At 41.3% G+C, this 11312-nt stretch overlaps 1 protein-coding gene across 1 annotated transcript in view; it reads right to left on the reverse strand.

Annotated features, from left to right (window-relative positions):
• The window catches only part of KIAA0391 (KIAA0391 ortholog), a 42522-nt gene that overhangs the window by 17576 nt on the left and 13634 nt on the right, over positions 1-11312 (reverse strand). Inside the window, exon 4 of the mRNA XM_010182351.1 lies at positions 8652-8759. Coding sequence (XP_010180653.1) covers positions 8652-8759 — 108 coding nt within the window. The remainder of the gene's footprint in view (positions 1-8651; positions 8760-11312) is intronic.

The raw sequence follows: 11312 nt of genomic DNA on the forward strand, positions 1-11312 counted from the left end.
ATAATAATTTTATAACCTCAATTTAAATATATTTTATTACCTATATATACACGTCTCTTCCACTCTTGCTTTACAAGTAGAATGCAACTAAAGAAAGAACAACACATGCAGCTTAATGGGTTGTTGGGTCATTAATGAGCACGTCAACACACTGAAATCCCTGGGGATAACCTCCTGTTCAAAAAAATCTATGCTTTCATAACTTCAGAAATAAATCCAAATGCAGTTTAGGCTTTTGTTCCATTGTACCTCTTTTCCTTCAGGTAACACAACTTCCAAATATGCTTTCTTTCCTACTTTTACTAAAAACAGCAGATCAGATGTAAAAGCCAAGAATTGCTTGCTTTTCAAAATACACCAGTAAATCCAGATGTACGTGAATGTACGCAATCGTTACTCTGAGGGTTTTATCTACATCACCTTGAAGACAACAACACTAAAAACCAGCATTTCTCAGGCTCAAGTCAAATATTTATTCTTACACAGAACTGACCCGTAGTAACTCAACCCTCGCATTTTCTGGCCTGCTTCCCATACCTTATCAGCGCCATAGTCTCTCACTATTCTAGAGACTTTCCACACAAGAATTGCTTCTAAAGAAGCAGTTCAGTTTCCTGAAGATCAGGTTTCTGATCTGGAGGCCCAGCGCACCTTATTGCCACACTGATAACAATTCCATGATCAGGTGAGTCAGTCGGGCTCCCCCGAGAACACCCATCTTGTGGTTTCTAAGGGAGAAGTGAAAGCAGCAAAACCGAAAGTCATCCAGTTCAGAAGATACCTTCACCTGACTTCATCTCCCCGACCGTAGCAGGACTCCTCTCCAAAACACAACAAACAACCTGTTGCTACAGCTACCGAGTTCACAGGGACATGAATCATCAAGGCACGTTCATTCTGCTCTGCCAAATTTCAAGCTTAGACTCCTAGCGACCAGAAGAATTCTTGTTACGAAAGACACGATGCAATTCCCCTCGTTAAAAAAAGGAGTGCTTGCGTGCTCATGTGCATACCTTCCGATTTGCTGCTGTCGCCAAATACAAAGGTAGAAATTATAAATACCAGACAGAAACTGATAGAGATCATTAATTTAATCACATGGGTTTTATTCAGTTTTACATCCAACAACAGAGGTTGCAAATAGCAAGGGGAGGCAATACCAGGAAGTATCTCACTCTGGGAGAAAACAACAGGGAGAAGTTGTCCAAATGCCTGGTAGTCAGATTTTTTTAACCTGCTCAGTTTCTGCTGCTCTATTATTCTCACCAGGAAACCACAAAATCGGTTTGGAAACCTCTGAAGGGAAAAAACAGTTGCTTAGAGTCAACTGTTGAGGTATTTAGTCAGGGAATCCTGCCAGCCTGCCCCCATTTCACAACGTTGGGAAGTTAAGAGTTTTGAGAAAGTTTCCCTGTATTCACAGGTAACCAGTCTGGCCTTGTATTTCTTTTCTTCAGAAGTCCTATCTACCTCCTGCTCTCCCCTCCCAGTGCTGCAGAAGCAGCAAAGGACATTGGAGCATACCCCTGTGGGAAGAGCCAAACTTGGTGGCTCAAGCTAGAGCTTGATGTATTCTATTTTAGGATGGCCACAATACAGGAGGGGAGGAGGAAGATTTCAGTATATCAGTATCAATCTCTTACACGCGGCTTTGGAGACAAACTCGACTCAGTCCACCTGCTGACATATTCAAGGAACCCCAGAAATTAACTGATGAGAGATGAATGCAATGCTGAATGTTCCAGTCACACATCCCTAACACCAAAAATAGGTGAAGTTTCAAGGGTTCCCCTTAGAGCTTGATCTCCTTTCTCTTCTAAGATCATGGTACACAAAGGCTGAAGGTGATTTTCAGGGAAAACACCAAAAATCTTCATCCTTACAATTTCTGCAATACTTGAAGGAAATAGAAGTACAGGTCTAAAGAAGGAAACACACATTGCAAAGACAGAAATCTCTCCAACCTTGAGCAATGGGGCAAATGTTTCATTATCATGGAAATGCAAACTTAGACTACCATTAGAAAATGGAAAAAAACAAAAAGAGATGGGAAAGGCTGGGAGCAAATGAACAAACACACGTCTGACTGCTTCGCTGAGTGGTAAGACAGGAGCTGGTGGGAGGAAGAATTGACGAACTGTCACAGCATGACAAATAAGACCTCTGCTGGATGTATTGATTCTGAACAGAGAATGACTCATGGATCTACTTAAGTCTTGCTTCATTTACACACAGTAAAGCTCTTCAACAAATCACAGATGCTGCCAAATGAGTCAAAGAATAAAAAAATTCTTTCCCATGCATGACTTCTTTTGGGTCAAATTTATTAATAACTTGTTTTTCAGGACAGCTTATACACTAGAGCTCATATTTTGTATCAACTATCACTGTCTCACTAATTTTGCAGTTCATCTTTCATATGCATGCTGCACAGTTAAGACAGACCTGAAGACTGGGAAAAACTGCCACGTGAAACCCTGTGCATATTATCAGGAGTATTTGTCAACTGCAGATGTATGCACAGGCGTTCATTTCTTTGTGTGCTTCATGGCCTCAAGATAATTTTTAGTAAGCAGGACTTGGGAGAGAAAGTTTTACTTACAATTTGTTTTTCCAAATACTATAAGCTCCAATACTTTTTACTCCCATTTTTACATCAAAGAGGACTTAGAGGCACAAGACAAGAGATTTTGAAGGAAAAAAACTATGCTTCAAAATTGATTTGGGTTACTGACACAAGACAATGATGGGTCATAGGTGTCCTGTTTTGTTAGGGCTTTTTCCCCCCTCCTCTTTTTAAACTTTAACTTTGTTTGAAGAGAGTATTTTTGTCTTGCTCTTTTTCTTTACATTTGGAAAATGAGCCTTAAAAATGTGAATAAAGTGCATACCAAAACAGTGATTCTGAGCTGAATTTAGAAAGCGTAATTCATCAAGGTTCTTCAATTCTGTGGCCACAGTTGGGCTTTTACCAAACAATTAAAAATTTAACAAGATCATTCACCATTTCCCTGGTTTTCTCCCCTATCCTGATGAAACTTTTTCTCACTTCCAGCTTTCCCTTGAAGGCTGAACTCTCTCTCTCCCCACCTTTTTCCTTACTGTTAAAGTAGGCAGGGAGCCCAGGAATAAACACTACACCAGAATAACTAAAATTAGAATATTAGTTATAAACTTTGAATCCCCTTGATAAATACTATTTTAAAAATATTTCACATACGGAAAACCAAAATGCAATCATGTGTCCACATCTGACTACTATACTACTGGTGATCACACAATTCCTATGGTCAAAGAACCCATCTCCAATTCAGAGAGCAGCCTCCACTCAACAAGTCTGCTGTTTTTCTCCCGGACGAGACAAGAAAGAGCTGCTGGCATGTCCTGCCCCCCTGCCTGTCACAGAGCAAGGCATGTCCTGCCCCCCTGCCTGCCACAGAGCACCCCATGGACAGCAGCCACAGCCCGGCTCCCTGTGGCAGCCTGTGCGGGCAGCAGGAGGAGGGCAGGTCTGGTGGCTCTGGTGGCAGGTGCTGAGTGCTGCTGCAAGCAGGAGGTGTGGTAAGGGTGGGATGCCAGCTGCTGCCGCCAGACTGGGATGGGATTGGGAGGGGAACAGCAAGGATCTGGCTTCGTCAGCTGTTGTACAGGCCCACTGTAATTTACATGGGAATTATAGGAACTTATGTAGTCCACTTATAGAAAAGCTGATTAAGTTTGGGAGCAACCACTTTGAACTGTTTGCCAAGAGCAAAAACGATGCCTTTGCGCATTGTCAGCCTCAAGGAACTCAATCTGGAACTATTTTAGCAAACTTTCAGATGTCTGAGTTTAATACAGAGATTAAGAGTGTAAAGTTAGGGCAAAGCTGACCCCAACCGCCAAACTCTTTGAAGAAAGGAACTGTGAGTTAGCTTTGATCCAACCCACATTTGAAATCTACATTCAGTTATGTCTAATACCAGATGGGTACAGCTAAAAAAGGAGCTGGCTGTATACCTCATTTACAACATACCAATCTCAATGTAAATTAAAAATAGCGAAGCACTCTTTAAATTGTGCTTGCTGATCATGCTCCCTCACCCCTCTCTCGTCTCCCATCCCAACACTTTACAGTCTAAGGGTTCCTTCACTCTTCTCCTGCAAGCAAAGTGAGATGCTCCAGGGCCTAAAAGTGAGGGATTCCCCCTCACTTCCAAGGAATACTCCTCCAGAAAATTGTGACAAACAGGAAAAACACATTTAAGAATTATGGAACAGTTTGTGTTTTATAAGAGATGCGGACAATCAGCGTGTGGAAATTCCCTCTCTTGACCTCTACAAGGTGAACAGTGGGGGTAATATGGGGAGTCACAGCAGAAGAGTACAGGGAGTACCAAATGTCATTGTGCTGGCTAAGGATTTATGCAATTAGATACATCTGGAGGAAAGGATTAACTCAACGTCATGATATAGACTGAATCAACTCTGCTTAGTTAAGCTGCAAGGATATCTCAGTTTATAAGCTACCATGTCTGCAGTACAAACAGTGGCTGACTCATCAGGCACGGTCTTAAACAGCAGCAGAATGCACAAAAAAGTGGAAAAAGACAAGACCGAATGATTTCAAGACTTTATAGGAGCTTGTTACTATTGTCTGGATTAGACAGCAAAAACATTTCCATTTTAGAATATATTTTAATTAGGAGTCAAATTTAATGTCTAATTTAAAATGCTGCAGTAAGGAAGCACAGGGTTGAAAAGATTTTTGTCAGTAATTGATGCAGCCACATGGTGATTTGTACCAGGAAACAGACCTAGTATAAAATCAGCCTGGAAAAAAGGGAGATTGTCATTACAGACTGACAGTGTCATACAGTAGAGAAATTGTCACAGAATATTCTGTAAATCTGCCAAGTCAATAATATCCATGATGATCTGCTAAGGAAGGGCCTGCTGTGAGGACTGAAGTTGCCTGGGGCTACTGGAAGTAACATGTCTAGTTTTCCAGAATGTCAGAACACTTTGGGGATTAAATGAGTAAAAATCGTTCCTCCAACTTCTGCTTTTTTCCTTCTCTTCTCATCCCTCAAGGCATTTGTTCCTTGTCCACACAACCCAGCCCCTTCCCAAGATGCCTAAGGAGTGCCTAAATGGAATTACAAGTGTTAGGATGTTGGAAAAAAGAAATTAGTATTTAATCAATGTTTTCTTCTTTTAATCGTATGACTGCTTTAGCTAGCGTTGGTCTTCAGCAAAACAGTTACAGTTCTTAAAGCTAAATCACAAAGTGGAACAGTATTTTTTCCTAAATTTAAGTAAAGACATGAAAGCATCCATTACCATATTATTGTCACATAAATCTTAGGCCTTCGCCTGTGTTTAACAGCGCCCCTTATTTTGCTATTCTCTTTAAATAACATAAACTAACATAACTAACAATCTGCACATAGTAACACTCACAGTGTGTTATAAATGGAGAGCAACAATCGAATCTTCTCTTTCAACCATTGCTGCATACTAAGTACACACTGGGACAGAAAAGTTTACAAGACAATATCCTGGCTGGGTGTAACAGCTGCAGTAACGAACCCTTGAAAAGAGCAGAGTCTGACTCCCACTTGGAGACTTAAAATAATTTAGCTTTTTGACAAGTAAAACACGGGTTGGGCAGCTTTTCGCACAGCTCCTTGGAAATACTGCTCCGTTATTATAATCTCTTAACCCGAACAGAAGAGGTCACTACCGAGTCACAGTAGCTCCTCTTCAAAATGGGCCAGTGATGCTGTCCTGGCCAGAGAGCTTGACCCTAGCTTTTTTCCATCCTTCATGCTCTGATGCCAGCTTCTCTTGCATTTATTTCTCTCTCCATCCTCTCAGTTCTGCACTATGCTTCCCTATGTGCACTGAAGATTTTAATAAGGCAGGCTGAGAACACCCCAAACCTACCATTCCACATTTTCCATTCAGCTGCCTCTGGTGTGAGGACAGCAGCCTCCAAAAGATGATGTTTTGCGGCAGTCAGTCCGTACAGTGTTCAGGGAGGTCAGCATTCACAGATGGGGGACTGTTTGGCAGCAATACCAGTAACCAGGAAAGTAACACATGCAGAGATTCCTGTGGCCTTCCCTGCCCTCATCTAGAAGAAAAGTTTGGAGACAGAAGAAAGGATTGCTCTGCTTTGCGGGTTTCTTGGGGTTTTTTCTTTCTGTTTTTAGCAGCCTTGAAAAAAAGAGTAAGAAAACAAGAATACATGCTTCTTGCCAGAAGTATCCAAAAGAAGACCAAAGACACAGTCCTTTCCTGACATATTACAACACAGGAGTTCAGAGTCATGGAGAAATAAAACAGGATTCGCTAGCATCTAGCACCTCGCGTTTAAACAGTATTTCCAGTTGGAGAAAAACCCCTATAAACTCAATACTGTAATAATGTATAAAGCCATCTACCATAAAAAAATAAAAGTATCTAAATGAATAGAGAGGCTCAAACAGAAAAAAGATTTAGTAGTTCATGTCTGGGAGTAGTTCATGTCTGGAAGAGTATTTCTTCTGGGCAGTGAAGGAGCTTTTGTTGCTTAGAGTGCAAAGATACATTTCCCATGCCAAAAAAGGTACTATCCAACCAGCGAATATCCATGGGTATGTGACAGGAGTAATGGGCATGTCCATCCAATCTCATGTAACGACTCCACACTCTCAAAATCAGGACCCAGAAAAACAGGAGCAGCAAAAGACTGCCTCTTCTTCTGGAGGTAAGATGGGGTCAGCCCAATTTACTGTTCTGTTGCGGAAGGAAAGGCAGATTTTCCTGAAAACCCTCCTAATCTGTAAATACCTGGGATTCAAGAGAGATTTGACCTGTATCTATATGGAAGAACCTAAATGGAAAGCTGATGCCTCCATACAGTCCTTGTGGATGTCCCTGGCATCATGGATCCCAATGTCCTTTCAATACAGCAGAAACTAAGGACGGACTCAAAGGCAGTTTATGCTGTTCAGTATTTTAGTAACTCATAGTAAGATTTCTGATCAGAAATCAGCAGTAATTATCCTCCAAAATGGCTGGCTCTTCTTTCCATTGCTTCCAGCTTTTACAGAACATTCAGGACCCTTTTCACAGTTCCCGCACTGGGACAGGCATGCACTGAGGAAGGAGGTTCATTTCTCTTCCCTTTCTTTGGCAGCATCGATCTGTCTTTCTAAGTCTTAAAACCTTGTGCCACTACATGCTGCCTGGGATTCTCAGATAATCAACACTTCCTCCCTCATCCCATGCAAACAACTTGTAAACTTCCTTTTCTATTTTCATAGTAAGGAAAGTACCCTGTTCGTGAGCCAGTATCTCACGGAACTTCACTGCAGCTCTCAAACAAACATCTCTCAGCAAGTTTATCTAACCACCCCAGCTCAGCTGCTTTTATCTACACATATGAAAGCATATCCTGCCTCTTAAGAATAGTTTTAAAGTAGTACTTAGAACATGTAATTCTTGCAATTATTATAAGTAAATTACTTCCTTTATTATCAAGCTAATTTGTAACTTAGTTTTAATTTAAAGACTGAAAATTTAGATTCTGGCTTTAGAATATACATGTGAGCAGCTACTTTGTTATTCTTAATTTAAAGTAAATATTTGATTGACAAAAAAAACCTTAGGCCATTTCTTAGTGAAATGCTAAAGGGGAGTGCCAAGAATTCTCAAAAATGGGTATTAGTAAAAAGGGAGAATTCTTCTTCTGAAAATCACCCAGTGGAATGAACTGAAGCAAATTCAGGTGCCCTTGTAAGAACAGGACTCAAAAGCTTAAGGCAGTAAAAAGTGAAAAAGTTTAAACTTGCACAGGATGTGGGCTGAACTAAGCATTTTAGGAACTCTTGCCAGCATAACTATATTAGACTAAATTTTCTATATGGTAGATTTACTCTGTTCCACATAATCCCTATTATTATGAAAACAGACACTCACACAACGTACATCCTAACAATGTTATTATCAATAACTCAGCTGTAACTATGAGCACTGCATACATGGGGAAATTTCAGATTTTTTTCTGTCTAAACCAGTCAAATATGTAAGAGAGAAGTACTTCTCAGAGAGAGCTGGGTCTGTTTAGCCTAGAGAAGAGGAGACTGAGGGGAGATCTCATTAATGTGTATAAATATCTAAAGGGCGAGTGTCAGGAGGACGGGACCAGACTCGTCTCAGTTGTGCCCCGCAACAGGACCAGAGGCAACGATCACAAACTGGAACACAGGAGGTTCAACTTAAACATAAGGAAAAAATTCTTTACTGTGACAGAGTGACAGAGCACTGGCCCAGGCTGCCCAGAGAGGTTGTGGAGTCTCCTTCTCTGGAGACTTTCAAGACCCACCTGGACGTGTTCCTGTGTGACCTGGTCTGGGTGATTCTGCTCTGGCAGGGGGGTTGGACTGGATGAGCTGTCGATGTCCCTTCCAACCCCTACCATGCTGTGGCTCTGTAAGAAGCATCTTCCCACTGATCATTTTTAGCTTGCAAAGTGTCAATAATGCTTTGAACTTCACTGTAACATGTGCTGCAAAAATGTTTGATCAGTTTCTCAAGAGGATAAGTAATAATGAGGCACTAATTGTTTTACAATCAGCCTAAGCATACACAAAACTCTTAATGAATATTTAACCAGCACTTACATTTTCACAATGCATCTTTTTGGGTTTCATGTGGGAAACATTGAGTCCATCAATAACAATATCAAATGGAAGTCGATTTTCCACAAATGTTTGAAAGGCTTCAAATTCCTGAAATAAACAAACAAACAAATAGGGGGAAAAGTATATTGAGTCTACCAGAAACAGACTGCATTCATTTTTTATTAAAAAAAAACAAACAATGCCTAAATCTCTCACTTTTCCTTCACTGGCTACATTTCACACCTTTACTCGCATAGTTGCTAAAACAACCACATAAAAATCTCAAACCATTTTTCAAAGCTAGAAGTGCTGCAGTGGATGCTACCAATATAATTTCAGATTACATTACAACCAAACCCCAAAACTTTACAGTCATCCAGATTTTCAAAATTATAATTGAAACTATACACTTTTAAAAAGATAAAAACATCCCCTCAGCACCCAAACAGAAAGCTCTTCCACACGTACAATTCTTCTGCAGGGAAAGGAATGAAAGAAAGAATTTATTTGTCCAGAAAATACATTGCTGTCAGGCAGTAACAAATGGTCACCAACCAAATTTAGTCAGAATGCTTACGACAAATTACACTAGGAAAAGGGTGACTTGTTTTAAGGGTACAAACCAACCAACTGAGATAGGGATGCTTCACTCAGATGTTACAATTTCAGAGATAATTTCTAAGTGAACAGAGCTATACTGGCCAAAAGCACACTGAGAGAACACATACAACACTGGGCCCAGTTTAGCAGCAACAAAATCAATTCCCTTTTATATGATCTTTCATTTCCCCATGGCTTAAATAAATATTATTCAGAAAGTATAAAAAGCTGAACAAGTTATTATTCAGAAAGTATAAAAAGAAGTTGTTAACACTTGTGAAGTGTTTCCCCCTGCCCCTTTAGCCCCAGTCTCAATGTATTTTATGTACATGAATAAATATTCCCATTGCCATCTGACAGGGACACCAAGACACAGAAAGGATGTCACTAACAAAAGTAATGGCAGGGAGCAGGAGGAGAAACAAATGCCAAACCAAGCAACAAGGGTTCCCGAATTCTGGTCTTATGCCATCCAGTGGACCAACCCATGGCTCAAAATCAAATGAGTCATCACGGTAATACTAGACAGCTGTCTGAAATGTGGGGAAGTTAAAATGAAGGTAAAATGTGAGAGTTTCGAGACAAACATGAGTGAAAATGGAAAAGACAAAAGAAAGCGGAAACGGATGAAAATGCATGGTAAACAATCCAATAGAGCATTATTTTCCTAATGCCAACAAATGCCACCACTATTTGAAGTAACACAGTTACAGTCAAGTAGAGATTTTTATAAAGTACAACGTACGTGTCATCTTGTATTCAAGTGCTCAGTTCAATACAAAACAAACACTTGGTGGAGACTTTGTAAAGTGCTATTTTATTTCAGGTGACAACAGTTCTAGAGCAGCCCTGAAGGGACGGGCTTTCCCTGAGGGGCAGAGTGGAGTGCTTTGCCCAGGGATCACCATGGTACGGGCTGGGGGACCAGCAGAGGAGTTTGGTGGGACAGCGCTCCCTCTCCTCTCCCAGCAGGACAGATGGAGCAGGAGCTGCCAGGAGGGTCCTGCTGAGAGGCACCAGGACAGGCTCAGCACCTTTCAGTTCCTGGCTCTCCGAGGTTTACTTTTGGAGCTGGGGAGAAGCTGCAGACTTTCCAGTGTCATTCCCTTGGCCACCCCACCTTTCCCAGCCATCTCCTCCTGACCACATCTCCTACATCATTCCCAACAGATGCCTGGCAGCAGCCTGGGCCAGACTCACGAATCTGCTCAATTGGTTTGCCTCACTACCAGTAAACTGTGCAATACAGTGGGGAGAGAAGGTTTGCTGCCACAGGAGACTCATCCACACAGGGAGATGAGGAATTAATAGTAGAGTAAGTGCAGAAGACAAATGGCCAAGTTTAATTTATGTCACTAAATACAGAAGACTCCAGTGAAAAGCCTTAGACAGACTGAAAATCCCCGGGGATCTGTTCATTTTCTCCTCGCCATCCATATTTCCCCGTCGACACAGGAGTACTTCTTTCCTTTTCCAGAAAAAAATACATAAAGAATCACAGAGAAGATTCAGGTCTGCATCCCTGAGAGAGTTTTTGAGTTGCTGTATTTCCCATCCTCTCTGGACACAGGGAAGGAAAAGGATGAAGCCCAGAAGTAAGCAGCAGACTACACCATCCAGATGCAGTACAAAAGGTTATTCAACCATACACAGACTCATGCTATAAGAGAGAAAGTATACAATTGGAAGGATGCTGATCTTTCAAAGACAGGATCTGTCTGGATTTTAATCAGATCTTACTTAGAGCCACGGTAATAAAGAGATGATTCACCTACAGTTTTCTAAAGATATTTCCCTCACTAGCCAACTGTAAGAAGAAATTGAAGGTACTTTTATAAGCAGGGAATGAAGTAAAGCACAGCTGCAGCTGGGGTACAGCTGATCAAGAGAAGCCAGACACAATAATCATCAATGCAGTTCAACGATGATGTGAATGTCGGTTTAGGCAAAAAGAAGTGAGCTGTTCACACAGGCGTTCCCTTCCAAACACAGAGTGCAGTGTGTGATCCTCACACAGCCCTGCACACGCCACAGGAGCGCTCACATGGAAACTTCCTGCTG

This window comes from Mesitornis unicolor, unplaced genomic scaffold, assembly GCF_000695765.1.
Source record: "Mesitornis unicolor isolate BGI_N332 unplaced genomic scaffold, ASM69576v1 scaffold13154, whole genome shotgun sequence".
In the NCBI taxonomy this organism is placed as follows: Eukaryota; Metazoa; Chordata; class Aves; order Mesitornithiformes; family Mesitornithidae; genus Mesitornis; species Mesitornis unicolor.